The 22,276-nt window shown below is 41.7% G+C and overlaps 1 protein-coding gene across 35 annotated transcripts in view; it reads right to left on the reverse strand.

Annotated features, from left to right (window-relative positions):
• Positions 1-22,276, reverse strand: part of FNBP1 (formin binding protein 1) — a 92,693-nt gene that overhangs the window by 37,106 nt on the left and 33,311 nt on the right. For 24 of the 35 annotated variants that reach the window (XM_072936567.1, XM_072936569.1, XM_072936566.1 and 21 more), the window contains exons 3-7: positions 21,524-21,580; positions 19,325-19,369; positions 18,830-18,977; positions 6,604-6,666; positions 5,684-5,788 (exon numbers count right to left, since the gene is read on the reverse strand). In XM_072936567.1, coding sequence (XP_072792668.1) covers positions 5,684-5,788; positions 6,604-6,666; positions 18,830-18,977; positions 19,325-19,369; positions 21,524-21,580 — 418 coding nt within the window. The remainder of the gene's footprint in view (positions 1-5,683; positions 5,789-6,603; positions 6,667-18,829; positions 18,978-19,324; positions 19,370-21,523; positions 21,581-22,276) is intronic. The other 11 variants (XM_030287027.4, XM_072936574.1, XM_030287012.4 and 8 more) reach the window with 1 other exon arrangement.

A 22,276-nucleotide genomic window follows, 5' to 3' on the forward strand; every position in this document is an offset into this window, starting at 1 on the left:
TTTTGACAGAAAAAGAATGACTATAAAGAAGCTTTCCAACTGTAAAGCATGAAATAATTGTTTGCATTAGCTTAGAACACCAGTTCGATTGCACTGGTGATTCAGACTAAAGTTGTTTAATTCAGAAGATATTCTTAAGCCTCCCCTTCACACTCCTTTTACCTCTCTTCAGCAATCACCTCCCAAAATAGTTGTATTATTACAAATCTCAGTCAAATTGCCACGTAGAGCATTGCTGCAGGGGAGCACTGCTAAAAGGAAATTTAAGTTCAGTTGGATTTCCTTGCCCTACACTAAAACTGGCTGGTGATCTGTTCTTTGATCTCTTATCACCAAGCACAGGGCATGTATAGGGTACATATGGAGATTTATTAAGTTCCCCAGACACTCTTGCTGGAGTCATTAACTCTCTATTGAGTAGAAATCGACCCTCTTAAATTAGTCATGATTCCAAAAGGGAAACAGCTGCTCTGCACGGAGAGGCAGGGATGGCAGGTTGTAAACAAGATTTACTCTTCCAGAAATGTAAATTGCTCTCTTGAGGGACTCCCTGAATTCACACCGTGCATCATCCTTTAGGAAGGAAGCGGTTCAGGAAGGAGACTGGGGTCTGCTTAACCCAGAGAAATAACATTAAATCACATTACAAGCATTTGAATTGATGAGAAATCTGACACACATCACAAGCAAAGACACAGAAATTTAGCCAGTTCCATTTGTGGAGCAAAAAGAAGCAGCTGCCTACTCAACATACAAAAAAACCTCACCACCACACCGGGAAAATCTTCTGCAGTGTCAAACTCTCCAGCAAAAATGCTGAGGCCAGGCTCTCCTGACTGGGCCTGGCACACCTCACCTGCATATTTTACCTTGATGCTGCTGCTGTATCTCTACAAATTCACAGCAAAGAGTGGGAAAAGCAAAGCCTCTGGGACCACTCAGTGCAGAATTAATAGCACAAGCACTGTACATCTTCTCCACCTTGCAAAACCACCTTTGCATGGCACTGCATTTCCTACAATGCTGGTACACTCATGGAGCCAGGGGGTGCCTTGGTGTGGACAGGAGAGGGAAGGGATACAAGTCCCACCATCACAGAGTGGATGACTTGGCATCTCCTGAAAAATTAGGCCTATTAAGTAGTTGCAGTCTGCAGAAGGCACATAGCCACAACCTGTGATTAGGGTGAAGTTCACTGCTGACAGACTTTGCTGACTAAACCTCAGGGGGATGTGGCAACAGCAGAGCCCTGAGCTGGAGTTCCTCCAGTTTAGTCTGGGGGTGTCAAGTGAGTGCATCTGGCTTCACTGTAACCTGACTGCTGAAACACTCACCTGAGATGTCTCCAGAGCCCAAAACAGCTTCTTACACCCCTCATGGTAAGGATGTGTAATCTCCCAGTGGAGGGATTTGTGTCCCAGAGGCTGGAAATGCAGTTCCCACCTGAGAGCATTGCTGAGGACACAGGAAGATCAGCTAATCCCAGGTTCCAATTAGCAGGATTTCTACACCTACGTTCTGTCAGACTTTGCCTGTGATTCACCTACCCCAAGCCATGCCAAGTGTGTCTCCTGAGGGTAAGGAGGGGGACAGACTCTGTGCTTTGTGCAGAAATTCAGCACCCGGGTAACGTGGCACGAGAAAAGAGAAAATGAAACTTCAAACACAAAACCTCAGTATTCCCCCACAGTTATATTTACAGACTAGAAAACTACTATCATGGTGATATTCTATTTTAAGGCTTCATGCAAATCTGAAGCTATTCTGGGTCTCCAAAACATCTCGGATGTTGCAGACATAACCTGAAACTTGCAGAGGATAGGGGAAAGCTGCGAGAGATTTCAGTAAACTGGAGATAACTCCCAGTTCCCTCGGTTTCTCCACTTCAAAACCAAAGGCAAATACATCTAAAATTCCTAAGTATATCAGATTATTGCCTAAGGTCAACATTTGACCGAGTTTCTCTTCAGCCAAGGGACAGTTCCTGCCTGACACCAAATACTTCAAACCACTCTCCCCACCACAACTGCTGAGCAAATGAAGAGGCAAACCCTTCCCATCCTTGGCCTCAGCCACTTCCTATTTAAAATCAGACTCTGAAATGCCTACCTGGAACAGAACCCCTTAGAAAAGCCAGTTGATTTTTAAATTTTATTACAAGAAGTCTGCAAAGGCACCACTGGGTACCACATTATCCCATAAAGATGTCAGCTTTTAATGATTGCAGCTCTGAAGAGAAGGCAGAAACAATAGAGCTCTGCCTTATATGTACAGTGGCTCCGTGCTGGCGACAGAGACCATTTCCCCAAATGGTCAAAAAATTGAAGCAGCTCCTCTGTGGTTTTTGAAAGAGAAGTGCTTTAAAGCACACAACACACTGCGATCCAAATGAAATAAAGCTTTCAGTGATACCTACAAGGCTTTCTGGAAGCAGCATCAGCATGTTGCAGCATTTATTTAGTTTATAAGAATATTTTCACAGACTGGGAGCTTCCTGCCCTGACTTTGCTACACTGCATTTTGTGTTGACACAAACACTTCTGCAAGCTTTGGCTGCTGGGGGTTTAGAGGCTCAAAGCAAACAGGGAAGGAAGCTCAGGTGCCCTGCTCCACTCTCCCTCTATTCCTGCACACTGTGATCATTGCAGACAGCTTCTGCTCCATGTTTCTACTACCAAAAAAGGAGCTGAGAGGAAACAAAAACAAACACTCCTCCCTCCAAGATCAGCTACCAGGCTGCTGCCTGGCAAGGTGATGGAGCCCATGCTGGCCACAGAAGGGATGTGCCTCCACATACCTGTCCTACAGAAGGAATGGGGATCTGGGTACATGATGCCCAGGCTCCACATCCAGCCCTGCCTTTAGGCCCTTTGCCAAGCAGTCCTGGAGAAATAAGGAGGAAAGTGACTCTTATTCTGCTTCTCTTGACACTTTTCTGGTTAGTTAATGCTCTCAAATTGTAATACCTCGGGCAAGGGATAAGTGCTGGTAGATGGCAGCTCTGGCACAGAATTTCCTGCTGCAGTTGTCAAAGGCTACAAAGACTTGAAAGATGAAGAGATGTGAGCATTTCAGAACCTCAGAAATTGCAGCTGTATTCTCTTCTGACTGTGCCATTGTGATCACTGCAGAATTTTAATTTCATTAATGCCATCCACTCTATCATGTGTGATGCAAAAAATAGCTCCTGTGTCTGCTCGTATTGGCAGGTACAAGCTGAAGCAGCCAAGGTGTCAATCTCAAGCCAAAGAAACGAGGGTAACCAGGCCAACTGCTTGAGGAGCACCTTGTTCTGCCAAAGAGAAGAGCTCTGACACAGCCAAACTGTCCAATCTCCAGGCCAGGTGGATTTCTGGGAGCTTTTGGAGGTAGGAGTGCAGCAGCCAAGCCATAAGGGGCAAAAGAAATCAGAAGTGCAGCAGTAGAAGGAGGAGGTTGAAGTCATCCTATTGCTTCATTTGGAGCTGAGCAGCTCCTGCAAGCCCCTGGAGTGAGCTGGGGAGAGCAGCAGTGCTGTGGAACAATATCCCATTCTGCACTGGGAGTTATGCAAGAGCCTCCCAGTCACACGGGCAGAGGGGAGCAAAGAAAGGGCATTATTCACAGCCTGACATGGATGAACCCAGTTTAACACATGCACTTGGAAAACACTGTTCTCTCTGTTCAGCAATATTATTTCACATTCCACTCATTTTGATAACCTTTTCCTTCTCCCATCTACTCTGTTGACTGCCTGGAAAGTAGAGTAATGCCTTCTCCTGAGAGCTGCCAACATGCATAACTAACAGATTTTTCTTTCAAGATACCACTGAGCCTCATTTTGCAATAAATAATTTACAAATTCACACAATAAAAAGCTAAAGGAATTTAAAAGGGAAGCCTCTCTGCTTCACTTGACAGGGAAAGAGCACCAGGGTAGGAAATTGCTTCCCAGAATTAACCTAACACTCTTAGATTGATATATCACCAATATGGCATATTTTACTCTGACTAGAAAAGGCTGGCCTTGGAAAGGGATGTAGAAATAAGGAGTTTCAGTCCCCTATTTCAAACAGTAAGTCATGTCTTTGTATCCCTTTGACATGACCTCAGCTTTGGAAAAAAATCTAGGGCAAGCCCTAATTTTATCTATGAAAGAAGTATTCTAAAATCACTTTATACAGATAAAGCAGAGATGATCCCTCTCTGTTAGAAAAACCCACATGTGGTGCTACATCTTTAACAATCTGTACATGAATTCATCTGTCAAGTGCCCTGGCAAATCCAGAAGGCAACAAAGGATCAAATCTACATGGTGAATTTGCAACTAAGAGCCAAGCAAATTACAAGACCACAGAGGTATTTTGTCCTTTGATATGCAATAGCACTTGGGGGAAATTTTCTGAGCTTGTTTATGATTTACTGTCCTCATTTCCAAGAGCATCCTTGATGCTCTCTGCCACACAAAGTCCTGATGCTCAGCACACCAGAAACACAAGATCCCACAGATGTAAAGGGAAATTTATATTTCATATCTTCACAGGACTGAAGTAACTTAGAATAGAATGAAGCAGACCTCTTGAGAAGCAAAACCTGCATTTTACAAGGAGACCTCAGACTAGAAAGATTTCTTACCTATAATTCACTTTCCTTTCCTGTCCCTGCAACAAAACATTTGGATATTTTAAGCTTCAGCTTTTACTTTTTCCTTTCTCTTCTGGTTGCCTTTTTATTTTTATTTTTTTTCTTCAAGAAATAAACATTTTCAAATGTTCTGGCTATTTTGTGTCTGTCTGACTCAAACTAAAGGAGGACAAAACTGTCCGTACACATTTTAATGTGGTGTTTCTGATCTACATTAGTGCATCTTCTGAGCAAATGTGTAACTCCAAACCCAGAAGCTATTTAAAACATTTTCTTCTTCTTCATTGTTTCCTTAAGTTAGAGGCATTTGACTTGCACCAGTAAAATTTAAACTTTAAGCATCCTTCCAAACATCCATTTTTGAATCAAACTAAAGAGAGAAAGTATTTCCAGACAGATGTGCTGAAACAGGACTGGATGTTTAAAATTAAGCATTAGTTCAAAAGCTTCACTGAGTGGGGATCATTGTAAAAAAGCCACAAATTATTCTGAAAGCAGCCAGCAACTGAGAAATGAAAATAAAAGCCTAGTGCCATCTGTGACAAGCGTGGATTCCAGGATCCTGCATCACATGGAAAGCTGTCCTGCTCTAAACCTTCAACTATGAAAAACAATTCTGATAATACTTCATTGCATCCAATGACATTGGGAAATCTTTGAAGTGCTGCTCAAAGGGCAGGAAGTTTGGTTCTACCTGGATGACAGAGGGAATGAAAATGTGTAGAAACTGCAAGCAGCCCTCAGGCAGCCCTCACAAGCCTGACCTGGTTCTAGTCACAGAACCTGGGGTGTTAGTCAAAACTGAGCTTGCATCAACTCCTTTAGAGCCATATCAGCTCTGTTAAACTCAGATATCACCACTAAAAAAAAACCTGACTGAATCTGTTTAGAGTTTTCATATAAATAAAGGTGTCTGCAGAGATCACCCAGGTTTTAATTAACCAGCAGGCTGACACAAGTAAGGCATTAAGCCTCAGAAGAGGATTTATCCTGCCAGGAGGATTGAGGAAGTAAACCTATCACATCCATGTTTACAAACAGCCTCCACCCTCCAGCTCACCTTTTCAACATCTGCTTTTGTCACGTTGATGTCAGCATCCATTTTCTCAAAATACTGCTGTGCTCGATCAGCTTCTTTGCAATCACGTTCAAACCGCCTTTTACTCTGACAAGAAAAATCAGAAATCTTCATTATGGGAAGCAAAAGATAGCAAAATCTACCTAAAATTCATGCCTGCCACTAAAACGATCTGTTGCAACAACTGAAGGATTTTGGGGCTCTCTTGTTTATACTGGAATACATTTCCATATTAACAAGCTTCAAATAATAAAGTTACCAGAGGCACACTTTTGGTTCTATTATCCAGGCTGCTCATATGTCAGTATTTTTCCCTTTTAGCATCACTTCCACTCTTGTAGATAGAATCATTCTCTTCCAACACTTAACCCCTTCACTTTTGTAAATGAATGAGGGAGTTACTAAGATTTATAAATTTTGCAAGTAGGACTTTTGGTTATTGATAGCCCCTTTCTACCCTCTCCTGTACTTACAGCCTCCCTTTTCATTCATCATATGAATGATAATTCCAATGTATATTTATTTTTGGGAAGCAGCACCTGACTCAGGAGATAGTCCTGTTCAATTTATTCACACATTATGAAGCTGTTTAACTTGCAGCGGAATATCTGAACAGGACCCTTAGGGACTCTGTAGTTCCAGCAATGCTTAGCACACTTTTCAAGCCATATCAAATGAAATCCTGCTCGTGATAGACAAAGAGCCCACAGAAGCCAAATGTTCTGTTAAAACAGATTTTTTCAAGACCGCTAGTGTATTTAAGACAGCAGACTTTTAGAAGTCACATTTCTACAGCTTTTATCCATATACCTTTCTTTTTCCCAGTAAAACATTTAGAACCATCTATTTGAAAATAATATATAAACAACTTTAATGTCACATCTGAGGAATTTGCCACTTACTGCTTCAAGTTGTTTCCAGCAAGTTTCAATGTGTTGTTGTGCCTTTCTGCCATCATGGAAGTGCTGTTTAGAAAAAGAAAAGAGAAAGAAAACATTTTGAACAACAAAAGAACAAACAGTCAAGTATGCTCAAGAAAAAGCCCAACCAGAAATCATTCTGACAGCTGTGATCTGCAAGGCTGGTGAATTGAGCAGGTGTGTGATGACTATCTAATGTCTCAGCAGGCTGCAGATGGATATTTGCATCAATTATAGTGGTTAGTTCGACTAAGGCTAATTAATCCCTTTAGCAATTCTACCTTGTATTGTTCCCTGTATCTCATAATTATTGGTTTCCAGTATCATGAGATCTGAAGCACTTCTTTCTGATGAGTATTTCTTTGGTGACAGACTGAACACTGGCTCTAAATTAAAATTTCTCTCTACATGAATTTACCAAGATGCACTTGATTGGCACATTTTAACAACTGATGTCTGTTCTGATTTTTATTCAGACTCAACAAAAAAACCCCTTCTTCTTCCCAGTTACTAGCTGTGTGTCAAAGCCAGCTGCTCCTTACTCTCAAGAGGTTTTTGGTGCCATGGGTCCCTCCAAAATCCCTCCTCCCATATGCTGGGGGTTCACAGAGTGAAGTGTAACACAAGTTTTAAATTGAGATGTCAGCTAAACAAGGAATTCCTCTCCTGATGTGCTTTTTGGAACAAGACTCTTAGCTGTTGGTTTAAGTAACAGTTCTTAGCCCTTACATAATGCTCATTATCAAAGAAATTAATGTGTACTAATTATCTGTAGAATCACAGAATGGTTTGGGTGGGAAGGGACCTCAAAGAGCAATTTGTTCCAACCCCTGCCATGGGCAGGGACACCTTCCACTGTCCCAGGGTGCTCCAAAGGGTGCTCCAAGCTCCATCCAACCTGGCCTTGGGCACTTCCAGGGATGGGGTAGCCACAGCTTCTCTGGGCAAGCTGTTCTTCCATATGCCTGGCCTTCCCTCAAGAAAAGAATTCATTCCAGATCATTGTGTAAGTCATTGAGCCAGCTCCGGACAGGAATGTGAATACAGACCCAGCTGACTGCTACAACAGGTTATTCCCCCTCCACCCGCCCTGTAAAATAAATAATGAAGCAAACTGAAACAGGAAGAGAGAGGACTTTCTTTTGTATTATTTACTGGCAATTAGTTTAACTCAAATACAGGAATAGTGTCACAGAGTAAACTTGAAAAATAAAGGCCAGATATTGCCAGATAATCCCACTAGAATTCATGTGCTGTCATGCCCAAGTGTAATCAGATTTTAGATCAATCTTGAGGAAAGTGATACCTACAGTTTGTTGGGTTAAAAAAAGCTCACACTCCAGATCATTAACCTGCTACAAAGTGCCACAGTTAGAAAAATATGCCTGCAAGCACTTCACAACTGGCAGCTCCCTGGTTTCCTGCATCTTCCACTACAGCAACTGGTATTTTCCTGTGTCAGGGGAGCGAGGGACATTTCAGAGCTGCCATTCTGGCTCCATCAGACATGACAGCAAAAAGCCCCAAAACTGCAATTCTCTATCATGCTATGTCCAATAGGCTCATTTAGTCTTAAAAATCACAGTAATGTTCAACATGTTTGCAGGAACAGAACAGGGCTACCCTGGGAAGTCCCAAACACTGTCTGTTAAGGAGAGATGCTCACCTAGAACTGAGCACGGGGACATTCTACAGCTTCATGTGTCTGGATGGTGCTTATCTCCACATGAAAATCCTTAAAGCAGACAAGACAGGCCCAGAGGCAGAAATGTTTTCCATCCTGGCACATGCCATGCTCAGCTGTGCCTCTGCTCCTGCCCTTCGAGGAGGGAGCACGTGTGGCCACTGGGCCATGGAGGGGGGAACAGTGACAGCCTGACACTGCTGGGACAGCAGAGACCTTCTCCAAACACTGCCTCACCACACTGTGACATTAAAAAACCCCTGACATCACTGTAAAACTGCTGGGTGGCAGGGAAAGAATCCAAATTGATTTCAGTTCCCTTTGTAGATCCCCATGTCCTTTCAACTCCGCGTGTGACAGATGCTGCCTCTTCCCTGCCAGGGGCTCCTCATTTCAGCCTTTTGTCATTAGGGTTTAGGAAAACACTCCCAAGGAGCAACAAAAACAGTCCCAAGGAACAACTGTAACTTAAGACTACATTTTCCAACATTTTGCTAATGAGCATGAAATTAATGGAAGCCTTAGCAGTGAAGCTGGAAGGAAATGACTCTGATGTCTTCATGTTGCCTTCCCTGCTTCCACCAGCCCCCATTTGTGTGCTCCCCACTCTGCTGGGGTAGGAAGGGACCTGATTTGGGAGCAGCTGGACTGTGTGAAACCCAATACTGTCAATGACCCATAAACCTCAGGAAAACAACATGCCAGGTTTGTTTAACAGGAAACAATTGCAGAGAGGAGCTGAAGGATGAACCTGGAAACAAAAGCCTATTAGACGTATTTTTAAACCTTTGTAGTTGAATAATGTAATTTTAACAAGCCATCCCTGTTATTTCCAAATTTGTCTTCTCTGTAAAACAAGCTGCACAAGCTTCTGGAAGTATAAACACGAAGCACTGAGCCTGAGCAGTAAGACTGCATCCAGTTCAGATTTTGCTGCATTTTGATACTTTATTTAGTTATTAGAAATTCTTCTGCACAAATGGAATCCTGAGATGTAAAATGGGCATTGCTGAAGATTATTAAATAGTGAAATATTAAATAGTGATAAATACTTGCACTGTGCATCACATCTTGAAGAGTTCAGGGAAATACTGCCTTTTTTTAGTTCAACCAATTTCTAAATATACTTATATAACCCCTAATTCTTGCTGTGTTGTCCCTTGCTGTAAGCGAAGGCACTTCTGGTTTTGCAAATCTTTGCCCTCAGATGGTAATTTCTGCCTTCCAAAATTCATTTTTAAATACAGCAACTAAGTGGGACCTTCCAACTATCTATATTTCTTCACTGGCCCAATGTTATGGGTAAGAAAAGTCAAGGTACTATGGTCAAGTGATCTGCCTAATGTTATACAGGAAGCCTCCAGTTTCCTCAAACCATGCACTATCTCCAACTTCTGCAAACTCATTTCCTTTACAATCCTCTTAAACAGCAAATGTCCTTTACTTTCACATCCTCCCCTCTCCAAAACCCCAGCAAAAATAACTCTAAGCTCAACTATTCCTTGATAAGGTTTTAAGATACAAGTTCTAATTTAAATAAATTTCTTTGAACAAATTAAATAATTGTTTTTTCTAAACCTGAACATTTAGGAAATGGAAACATGACAAACTATTTAGAAAATCCTGCGGCAAACTACCACTCTTAGTCACATTCATTTCAGCAGCACACAGCAATGAATTTAGAGTAATTGATACAACATTGCTTTTCCCCTCTCCCAAACTGAATGGCCAAACTAATGGCCCCAATCAGGCTGTTTAAAAAAATCAGAAGATGAGCAAGATATTCAATTAATAAATCACACCTCAAGTGTGCCAATGAGACATTAGCAGCAGTGTTGGTGGCTCACATGCCATGATTTCCTCCAGACTTTTCACCCAGATCCACAAAATTCTAAAAACACATTAGAAGCACAGTAAAGTGAAAAGTTTGGGGTTATTAATGTTTATTAAATCAACCTCCCTAAATCACTTTGAAGTCTATACTTTGCAGTCTTTGGCTGGCAAACACTGTGCCAACTTTAAGATTTCCCTGAACAATATTTTATTGAACTATTAAAGCAACTAAATGGCTTAAAACACAGCAGTACTGCCCAAACTGAAACCATGCATGACCACAACTGTCCTTTGTCTCTGTGTTAAAGCCATCACGCCCCAGGGTGCTCTGAGCAATCCACAATGGCCATGTTTGGACTGGACAACTCCATCCATTCCAGCTCACAGGATTAACACAATAATGCAGGTTTTAGGTGATCTCAAGAGAGTTCACAGAATCAGTTTGGAAAAGATCTTCAGGACTGAGTTGAACTCATGACCAACATCACAGTTTCAACCAGATCCGAGTGCCACGTGCAATCTTTCCTTAAACACTTCCAATGGTGGTGACTCCACCACCTCCTTGGACAGCCCAATGCAGCATTTTCCCTGAGGAAATTCTTCCTGGAATTCCAAAATTCAGTTGTTAAGACTTGAGATACCTTTATCAGAATATTAAGTCACTCATATGAGGACTGTGGATTAACTCAACTTTTTAAAAGCTTTTGTTACGTTCAAAAAGTTCGCCGCTCAAGGAATGAGCTTTTGGCTTTGCAAATCCAGCCACAGGGATCTGTGTGCTCTCCTCATTAGGATGCTGCCTGTGTCTGGAACAGCTGGGGAGCAATCCTGGCTGCTGTGCAATCAAAGACAAACCTCTCATTGACTTTTGTTGGGCTCAGATTTCACCCGTGTTGATCAAAACCCCGGGAGCAGCAAGCGAGGGTCCCACAATGCAGAGCCTGTTCCTGCCAACACTGCCACAATTAGGAGCAGCGGGATATTTTTGCAAAACTTCCTTGGTATGCACGAGGGTTTACACAGCCCCAGAGCTCACCCAGCAGACAACAACAGCTTGTTAGAAGATGCATCTTATCTTTTTTTTTTTTTTTCCCTGACCTTTTGAGAGGAGCGGGGAAAAAGATGTTGCTATAAGCATCTAATGAAGGACAACACATTCCAGTGCTTTTGCTGAGGAGTTCCTGGGCAATTTAAAATTAAATAATTGCCTGAAACACATACATTATCAGCATGACAACAGGGTTGCTTAGGCTCTGTCTAAACTGATCCTGTGAAACCTTTTAAAAAAGGCTGTAATAAGACAGCCTTGTTTTTCTTAAACAAACAGGTGTTGATTACATAGTTAAACTAAAGACTTCTACATCTATAGTATGTTTGTATTAGAAATAATCATAAACAGTCTTAATTTATATGCGTAGCATATGGTTCATTTGACAACATGCTTTTCAAGAATTCTCAAAAAATGTATCTAAGGCATTGGTGCTTCATTCTCTTTTCTATGTGAGATAATAAAACAGACTGACAAAATAGTTACCTTTGGTTTCTGTAACAAATACTCCCAGCTCACACTGATAATAAATATAAATACAGTACTTCATCCTCCAATTCAAACTCTTATCTCCATTTTGTTACAAGTGAGTTCTAAAATAATGGCTAGTGATTAAAACACACCAGAGACGGAAATAAGAGAACACTATTTTTTCCTCAATTTTCTCAGCAATATTTGTAAAAAGCCTTGTCAAATGTTTCTCTTTTCCTGGCTGCAAAGACAGGAAACAGTCTCCTCCAAAGAAATCTTTGTCTCCAAAAATAGCAATATGTTCTTGAGGTCTTATCTCTCTCTGTTGTAGCAAGAGGGGCATAAAACAGTCCTGTGAATGTTGACATGAAATTCATGACCGTTTTAACACATATTCATCAGCTACTTAATATTGGGGCATAATCCAGTTCTCCTTTACAATATCCATAGGAACATTAGTCTCAAGTACTTATCAACTTGGGCAAGCCTGGAACAAGTTATACAAATGTCTGTTCAAGGTTGAACTTAATTTGATGGAAGTACCTGCTCCTGGAGTGGTACATTCCAAGGAAATTCCGTTTAATAAGCACTATGGACCAAAGCTTCCCAGGCTTCAAATTCCAGATCAACTGCACATGACAACCTGAAGTGGCTGCCCCTGTTGTTACTGAGCTGTAACAACAGAATGATGGATGGGGTTTGGAGCAACCTGGACCAGTGGAAGGTGTCCCTTCCCTGGGCAGGGAGTTGGAATAAGATTATCTTTAAGGTCCCTTCCACACCAAACCATTCTGTGACTCCCAGGTGACTGGCATAAAACTAAAAGACACTATGGCAGTAATATTAATTGTAACTTGTCATTTTCATGCTACATATGACAGATAAAGTCCTTATATTGGGAATTGGAACTCAGAACTTTTTCTCAAGCACAGAGACAATCCTGCAGCTTCCAGTACAGCTCCATGGCAGCAGAGCTAAGGGATGCTCAGGAGCACCCTGCTGCACTGGCCAGCTCCTGGAGAGGTCCTGCTGAACCATCTGCCTTCAGGGCAGCAAGGCCAGCAGGCCCTGCAACCAGAGAGCACACAGGTGTGACAGGCTGTTCTGAGATCATGCACCCTCCTCCAACCCATCCCTAGGGACTGATCTTGTCCTTAAAAGCTCATCTGTGCCCAAGTGCTCCACAAAAGCAAACCCAGGGCTTTTCAAATGGAGATTCATTGTACTACTAAATCTATGGTGTAAAAAGTTGTTTGTGCTTTTACATCCTTCAATGAAATTAGAGGAACATGCTGCTCTAGCTTCCACCTCTTCTCATTCCCAGCATTGTCACTCCTTCCACTGATCTGCAGTTAAAAGATGCCATTTCAAATGGTCTTTGACTTTCCTGTGGAAGACTTGTACTACAAAAACTAGATGATGTACAAGCTAATGCCTCAACATGCAAGGAAATACTTTTAGCTGATTCCATATACCCTTCATGCACACAGTCACCTACACGGAAGTGCCAAGACCTGCATCAGATATATAAAAATATGAAACATCAGCAAAAATGCCAGCTGAACGTGCCCACATGTACCACAGGCTTGGATGAACACCATTCTCCACAGTTAACATATGCACTACTCCTCTGGCATTATTGTTACTCTTTCTTTTCAGGCCAATCTCTGTGGCTGTACAGGCAGAACACAAAGGGAAAAATACATCCATGGCCAATGCTCAGCCCCCTCACCCTCAGGCATCTCTCAGTCATGCACTGAGCAGGAAATGTTACTGTTCATAGAAGGCATCTCTCATCTTGTCCCTCTAAAGGGCTCTTACTGTGCAGAGCAGTATTCAGGCTAATTCACAGAAAATGGAATTACATTTGTTAGTAAACAGATTTTGCTTTCCCAGTTTGATTTCTTCATGTTGTAAACAGAAGCTGATTTACTTATTTGGGCTATCATTTCATAGTTCAATGTACCCATTCAAAACTGGGAAGGGCAGGATATGAAGTTTAGTGGTCTCAACTTTGAATCCTGCTAAATCCAAAGGTCACATTATACCTTTCAGCTGGATGGGATATTAGTATTAGTTTCCCACACAAAAATGCTTTGGAAATTTCCATAATAAGCACTTGCTTTTTCTCCTTGTTGTACAGCCCTTCATAGCACAATTCCATGACAACACACCAATATTTAACACAGTTCCATTGCATTTATGATCCATAATTTGGTGAAAACCAACAAACACTCCATAAGAACACAGAATTTATTATGATCTTTCATAAATAATTTTCTGCATTCTTAAATTTTTTTAGTAATTACCATTTAACACCCTACTGGTACAATTCAACTTAACAAAATACAACTGAAATAACTCACAAGAAAGAGGACGGATATTTAGAGTAGCACTGTTGTGCAGTGAATTAAGCACAACATAAACTCCCATAAATACCTTTACATTTAGATTAAAATTAAGACTTTCATTCATAGGGCAATGAGCTGAAAGTGGCTCAGTCGCAAAAAAGAGTTGGGGAAAGCTTGGTTTAAATTGCATCAATCTGAAGTTTGAAGTTTGGCGAATCACTTCCTGTCACTGTCACTCCTTTCCTTTTCCCACCCCTCGCTTGGCCATTGGTTTGTCACTTCTGGAAGGCAGCAATGTCTCTCTGTGCTCCTGCAGCACAAAGCACAGCTGTGCTCCAAACACACACAGACCTTGAGGCACATCCAAAACGCAACATGGAAAAATCCATTGTGCTCCTGACAGGGCCGTGTGCTGCCACCCTGCCCCATGCCTGCTCCACGCTGGAGAAATCCTCTGGAAAACCACAGGACTATTTGCAGAACAGGGCACTATTCAGAATGAGTGAACGTGACAGAATTCCTCCAATTATTTACTTTTCATCAACACCTGAGAGCCTACAAGAAACAGAAAGTCCTCTGACAGGCACCCCCTGGATGAATACATGCAGGGAGGGTCCACCATAAAGAACCAGACCTGTTTTGCCCCCATGGTACCCATAAGGATTCATTCATTCCCTGTTCCCCTTCTATCCCAGCACAAAATGGAATGTATTGACACCAGGTAAATTCTCTCCCAACCACAGAATCCCAGTGCTGCACCAGTTCAGTCTGCAGCAAAGCCCTTGGCTTCTACTTGACTTTCATGCTTGATTGTATGGAGCCAGATCAACCCCAAGGGGAGGTGGAGGTAGAGGTGAGAGCAGCAGCAGTAATAAGAGGGATAGTTCATGACTCCCAAATACATTTTTAGCAAAGCTGCCATGAGCAATGGCTCCACAGAGCAGCTGCTGCCAGAGGAGGCTGTGAGTCAGACCTAGTTTTTGACCAGAGATCTAAATCAGAATGGCCCCAGGAAATAATTCTTGAATTTCTATCCAAATTACAGAATTGGATGGATTCCTCAGTCATAGTTGGATCTGTAAATCAACTATGTCCTGTGAAATGTTAAGGGAAAAAAATAAGCCAACAAACAGAAATTCTCAATGGTTGGCTCAGTATATTTCCAACCTAGAAGTGTATTACATGTCAGTGCTTGTGAAGTAAAGTCCAAACACTCCTCTTGACATGACAGGATCACTACCTTTTCTTTTGTCAAAGATGGACAAGGTTAAGACCCAGTTTTGTAAAACTGCAGGTCCTCTAACTCAGAGCTGACACCTTTGAGAGCTGTCCCAAAGTTAGGCTTTGGTGGCAATGGGCTGATATGAAGCATGACTGCAGAAGCAAGTTCTTCCCCTGAACCACTCAGAGGTGATTCCCACCTCGTCTGTGTGACTTGATGACATCTTCCAACAGTAATTCAGTCACAGGCATCTAACCTCAATAACCTCAAGAGGAATATGGATGGGACATGCCCTTCACACAACACAGAACTGAAATTTGAGCTTTTAAGCAGCTAACAAGGACCTTGAGGATGAGAATTTCTCCTGAGAGAGCATGGACACAGCAAGATCAAGAGAATACAAGAAGTTCAAGTGAGGAACTGCACTATAAAGAGTTTCACTTCACTGGGCAGCTGGGAAGAACTGAAACAACACAAGGAGTTCTCCCTCTCACTGTGTGAAAAACAGGTAGGGTGTGTACCTGACTTCAGTGACTGTAAAAGCAAAACAACTAATTTGGTACAGTGACAACATTGAGAGCAATCTTATGGAAGAGGAGTGTATAATATGATAAAGTCATGGATTCACCTTTGTTCCTAAAGATATTCAAGTTTCACACAAGGAATCTTTGCCTGATTTTTTGTAACCACTTTCTGAAGGTCAAAAGCCATCATGCAACAAAGCACAGGATTTGAAAAAATGTAAAGGCAACCCAGAACTCTCTCAACCTCTGAATCAGATCAGAGGAAAAAGGAGGTGAACAACAGTGCCAAACCACTGACCTTGCACATCATCCCACTTGTCCAGCTGCACACTTGCCCTGCCTGGTTTTGATTAGTTGCTTCTTTCTTTATTTTCACCACTAGCAGCTATCATTTATAGAAAAAACATCCCATAGGCAGCCATCAAGGACACCTTTCAAAGAGCCAAACAAACCCAATGTATGTACAATTTGCATGCCAAATGAATTTTACCCAGCATAAAAGCAATGTAAAGCACGATATAGTTTGCACCGCTTACAGGCCAGGGGCTTGCACTTGTCAAGGAAAACCCAAGGAGTGATTTATTACTGTTTGACCCTGATCATCTGCTAGTGTAATTCCACTTGAATCAATAGAGCTAAATGAGCATGAAAACAGAGCAGAGCAGGCAGGCACCAGCCCCCATGTGTTCAAAGATCATCAGCCACGCTCATTGCCCACAAATCCAGCAAACACTCTTGTGCATCAAAGGGGTTTCCTTTGGAAACAGCAGCTGTATTTAGAGATATTTGAAAAAACTCTTCCCTGTGAGGGTGCCGAGGCCCCAGCACAGGTTGTCCAGAGAAGCTGGGGCTGCCATATCCCTGGATGTGTTCAAGGCCAGGTTGGCCAGGGTTTGGTGCAGGCTGGTCAAGTTATCCCTGCCCATGGCAGGGAAGAATGGGATGAGCTCCAAGGTCCCTTTCAAGCCCATTCTGATTTGCCTGTCTGCTTTCTGCTGGACTTGAGTTCATCTTTCACACATTTATAGTTTGACACCTCTGTATATAATTTCCATCTTCCAGGTGGGAAAGTAAAACCAAAAGAGTAAAGGTGCTTATCTACCACAGCCATGCTGAAATCACTGGGAATTTGTACAATTTTACAGGTATTTGGACACCTAATGACTTAATTCGGGACTCAGTGGACAAGAATGTGGGTCTACCAACTCCTACACATGGACCCAGCCCCAGGAGTGGCTCACTCAAATGATTCTTTGGACTTGGAGCACAGCAGCTGATGGCAGAACAAGCAGCAAGCACAAGAGCTCTGCCAACAAAATTTCTGAAAATACCAAGTCATTCATTAATTGATATCATAAAATGTTTTGCCTAAGCTGCAGCTCTCAGTGATATTTACACAACATCCACCCTCCCCTCCTGCAGATCTCAGCAGGATCAATGCTTTTACAAGATGAAATGAGAGGCTGTGTATGAAAAATGCCTGAGGGTGGGAACACTTTCCTTTTCAACACCGTTTTCTCATGAACGAGAAATCTACAGGAACCAGACAAGGATTCCTAATTCCTATATGCCTCTATTTATGTTGCAAGAACAAAAGCAAGTGTGACTGACAACTGTTTTCTGGTAAAGGCCAGTAATTATCAGCAACAGCAGGTAAATACACTCAGTTGCCTTTTGCTGTTCCCATGTTCTTATCACTAGGCCAATATTAAACTAATTTTCCCGTCATTAACCCATTACTTCTACGAGCCATGCTTACTAGAAAAGTTTACAAACAAAACAAAAAACCAATAGTTACTGCTCAAATTCTTTACAAGAAATACTGCAAGCCCTCTTCCATGGTACTTAGAAATGTCTAGATATTCAAATCAAGTTATATGCCCACGTAATTGAAAAAATAGGTAAAAACATTAGAGATGACAGAAAAATGCCACACTAGAATGCTACTTTTATTTTCTTTTTTTTTCTCCTTTTTGCACAGGTCCATGCTGGATACTAGGTCACAGAGGGGCTGAGAAAACATTCTCATCACAGCTATATGTAAAACATCCTTCCATGCTGTCCCTGAAAGATTATACACCATTCTGCAGATTAAAGATATGTCTATATATTCTTTTCCTCTGTTGACAGAATTATCATTCTAATGCTATACTTAGAAAAAGGTGGTGATTTCCAGGGCTCTGCTCCCACACAGCACCTCAACACATGCTTAGTGTTTAGTGGGACTATTTATAAATGTATAAGTTCTGCAGGAGTATTTTTGCACTTTCCAAAATAGACCAACAGTTTGGAAGGAAATATAATGCTCTGATGCTCCCTTTGTACTTTGCTTAGTCATTTTATACCTGTTCTGTGAGTATTTGTAGTGCTTAGAATCCTTCTTCTATGCTCACACATCCAGGAGATAAAAAGAGTTCAAGGCAAAGAAGGAAATCACATCTCAACTATCCATTTTACAGAGCTGGTGATGTGCAAATAAATCAGCTTTGAACATTCACTGTAGCAGGCTCAGAGGTCCCTAAATTACCAGCTGCAATAGAGAACTAACACAAAGCTATTAATTCTACCAGTCTTGAAGGACAACAGGTTGAAACCCACATTCCCCAACACCAAACAAGACAAACCCCCTACTTCTTATTAAAATAACCTTTTTACAGAGTCCCCTTGGCCATATCTGGCTGAGAAGCACAAAAAATGTGAATCAAGATCCAAAAAATTCTCTCAATCAGCCTCAGTGCTGCAGTTCCTCTGTTTATTTCAGGCTTTACACAGTGCTGCTGGACTCTTCCCTAAGCAAGCTTTTGGCTAACAGAGCCTTAAGCACAGATGGGTCTCTGACCTTCTTTAGCAGGGATTCTCCTGCAGGCATTGCTGTCTGATTTTATAACATTTGATTCAAACGGTTCAGCAACTTGGCCAGGGCACATAACCCACTTCTTTAATGCTTGGTTCATTAGCACAGCTCATGTTTATTAACTACAAATAAATCTCACTTAACATTGAACTCCACTACCACTAATTAGCTGTCTTAAATAGCAAGTCATTGTGAATAATAAATAAAAAAGGATGGGTTACCGATTTCCTCTCCTGTTTCAGCTCCTGCACATAGCGTGTTAACTCTGCAGTGATCAGAGAGGTCATGTTCTCTGAGATGACCTCGTGCTGTCCAGCATAGTCATTCATTTCATTTAAAGTGGCTAGGAAGGCTCTAGTTGATGTGTACCTGCAAAGGATAGAAATGCATTTTGCTTTTAGTCCCTTTCTTTTCAGACAGACTGCAAAGGGAGGTGGGACCCTCCTTAGGCACTTAGCATTGCAATGAATTAGCACAGATTCATTGGAAGGAATTTCTCTAAAGGAAGCCTGTCCCACACTGACAGTTGTCTGATAAGTCTATCTCAATTCAGACAGTTTGACACTGGCTCTTAAAATATCGCCACTTTAGAGTGCCAGGTTCTTTATCAGCACAGCTCTGGGGCTCCAGTTTTCTAATCTCTACTCACCAAACATTTCTAGTAATACTCTCTCAAGTCCTACAATTCAGTGCACAGAGTCGTCAGTATATCCTACCTGGAAAAATCCTGTCTAAGCAAGCAAAATTTTGGCCAGCATAGCCTAGAAAAGAAAGTTTTTCATAGTGTAAATTTTATTTAAATCAGATATAGTTTATAAAGTTTAAATCAGATATAGTTTATAAAGTTTTCAAATAAGTAGACTTTACTAACCAGGTGTTCATTGCCAACCCATATTTTTTTAGTACCTTCCATCACAAGGTTTATTTTTTCATATTAAATAATCTCCCATACAGCATTCCATGTAATTACTGAAAGGAAGAAACATCTGTGCACACAAATTTTGAAACAGCAGATTATGTCACTGGTATATTCAGCCCAGTGCCAACAGAGCTGCATTTAAATACCTCAGCTGGCTGTGCTGGGCAGCTGGAAGCCAGCAGCAAAACACTACTACATACTAGAAAAACTATTGTTTTTATTATTATTCTAATTCTAAAATAGTAGTGGTCTACACTGATAACATCACCTAAAGGTGAAAAATCAAAGCAAACATGGAGATATTTAGAGGAAATAGAATGGAGTGGTACCAGTAGAGATGAAAAAGGCATCAGATGAAAATAAAAACATGAGAAACTAAAAAGGGGACTAAAAGGGACTAAAAACGTTACAAGCAGAAATATCCAAAGTCAAGACATGAAATGAGGGAAAACCCAGTTGCAAAAAAAAATCCCAATGTTTAAAAGGCACAGAACTAGAGACTGACAATGAGCTTGAAAAAGCTGATTTTCAGCCAGGTTGTCTCCAAGCAGCATCTGAGGCACCCAAAGGTCACATGACAAATCCCCAGACATTGTTTTGAGACATGAAGTAACTACACTGAGGTGAACACTGTCTTTATAAAGGGCAAAGGACGCACAGGATCTTCTGTGCCACATCACATAGAATCATTCAACTCCAATATCCTTTTTCAGCAATGAAGGATGTGCCAAAATCCTTTGTAGTAAATTCAAAATACCCATTTATGGTAGAGTTATCCAAAGGCAGATTTATTCCTAATCTTGGGTACAGACCAAAACAGCCACTGTGCTGGTAACATAATCTTCCTTGTGTAAATACCAATATCTCAGGAAACAATGGCATAAATAACTGATTCCTAAACAATGTTACTAAATCTAAATTAAAAAGCAAGCAAAAAGGCTGTTATCTCTATTACACAAGCCACTAGAGTAGCTGTGTAGAGCAGCTTGGGGGGGTTGACCCAAAAAATCTGTATTAATATAATCATCTAATTGGACCCATATCCAAACTCTTTTGAAACATGTCGAATTTCAAGGTCAAGGGTTTGAGGCTGCTGCTGGGCTCTCCAGAGGCAGAGCAGCCTCCTGAAACACCAGGCTGAGGGCCAGCCCCTGCCATGCCTTCCTTCAGAGCTGCATTACAAAACCCTGACGTTGAGAAACTCGAGGGTCACAGCGCTCTAAGGGGAAAGGTTCTTGCTCTGCTTTAGAGTCTGGTGGGAAGCTCATCTTCTAGAAAATTCTCCTTAAAGAGTATCTTTATTCTCCCCAAGGGCAGAAGTGTTCTTAGGGACCTGTGGTGTCTCCTCTCCTGGACCTTGTTGCTCAGAGGAGGAACTGAGTTCTCTGCTGCTGCCTGCAAGCACAATATCAATCCCCAGCCATGGGGACAGGTCAGAGCAGGTGAATCACAAGCAGACAGGTGAGGCTGTGCCACATCCTGCAACAGCAGCAAGCCCCAGGATGCTGGGAGTACAACCCTCATCCTCCACCCTGCTCTGCAGGAACCACTGCGCTGTCAGAACATTACCCCTTTTGTGAGTTACTAATCTGTGTTGTCAGCCTGTTTGAGTAATTTAATACTTACAGAGTGCTTGAGTTTCATGCTAAAATTAACAACTGTTTCTGCTCCTGCTGAAAGCAGATATGAATTTGGTAGTTTACTTCAGAGAACCAGGATCAGTCTGGCTTGAAGGTTTTAAGGCACATTAAAAACAAATGAAATCAAAACCCCAACCCACACATCCAGAAAACTGCAACATAAGGGAACTAAGTAGTTACAGATCAAATCCACTCCTCAGTATCTACCCCATAAGCCTGTTTCTGCATCTGTGATGTCTATATTCTTACACTTGACTTTGAAATCTTGGATTTACAAGCCAAATCCTAGGTGATGACCCAAACTTTGCCATTCCTCCATGAATGTGTGCTCACCCAGCAGGAGAACATGAACATACCTGTATTCTTCCTCCTCTTTGGAGTTCTTCTTGGGTTGGTATTTCTTTGAAAGATTCCTAAAATTAAAAATACAGATATATAAAATAAAATTTTAAAATATCCTTTGAAGCTTACTGATGATCTTCAGGTGCACACACATTCTGTGAGGCTGGAGTTTTTATCTGCAGTGAGCAGACACCTTTCCTGAAGCATAACTACAATCAGGCTTTGATTGTGCAGCAGTAAGACTCAAGAATGGGCTGCACAGTGCTCCAGTCTCTAACTACAACAAAGCAGCAGATTCTGAACCCAAGAAGTTGCTAAATTAAGGTCGTGAAGTTGATACACCTGGGTTGTGGTTCTGCTGATGCACAGATCTCCTCCACCTGATCTAGAGGAGAGGTTCTTTTGGAGCAGGAGTCATCCCAGGAAAGGGAGATCTGAAGCAGCAGATGACACTCTTGGCTAGGCAGGTTTGCCTCCCTTTAGCAGGATGATTAGAAGGCAAAAAAAACTCCACAAAGCTGTGGGAAGCTGCACAGAGATAGCAAAAGGGGGTTCATTTTGTGATTATCAACTAATGCTGGGGGAAGTGTGACATTTGATTATCCTAATTAGCACAGATGATTGCATCTCATTATCCCCCAGCCAACTACTGATTTAATTTTAAAACACCAATATGCTCTTGGAGTGATTGTATCTTAAATAAGAAACCTGAACCTTGCTGTGAGCACATCTGACAGTAATTGTATGGTTTTGATTGCCCCACAAGC

This window comes from Taeniopygia guttata, chromosome 17, assembly GCF_048771995.1.
Source record: "Taeniopygia guttata chromosome 17, bTaeGut7.mat, whole genome shotgun sequence".
In the NCBI taxonomy this organism is placed as follows: domain Eukaryota; kingdom Metazoa; phylum Chordata; class Aves; order Passeriformes; family Estrildidae; genus Taeniopygia; species Taeniopygia guttata.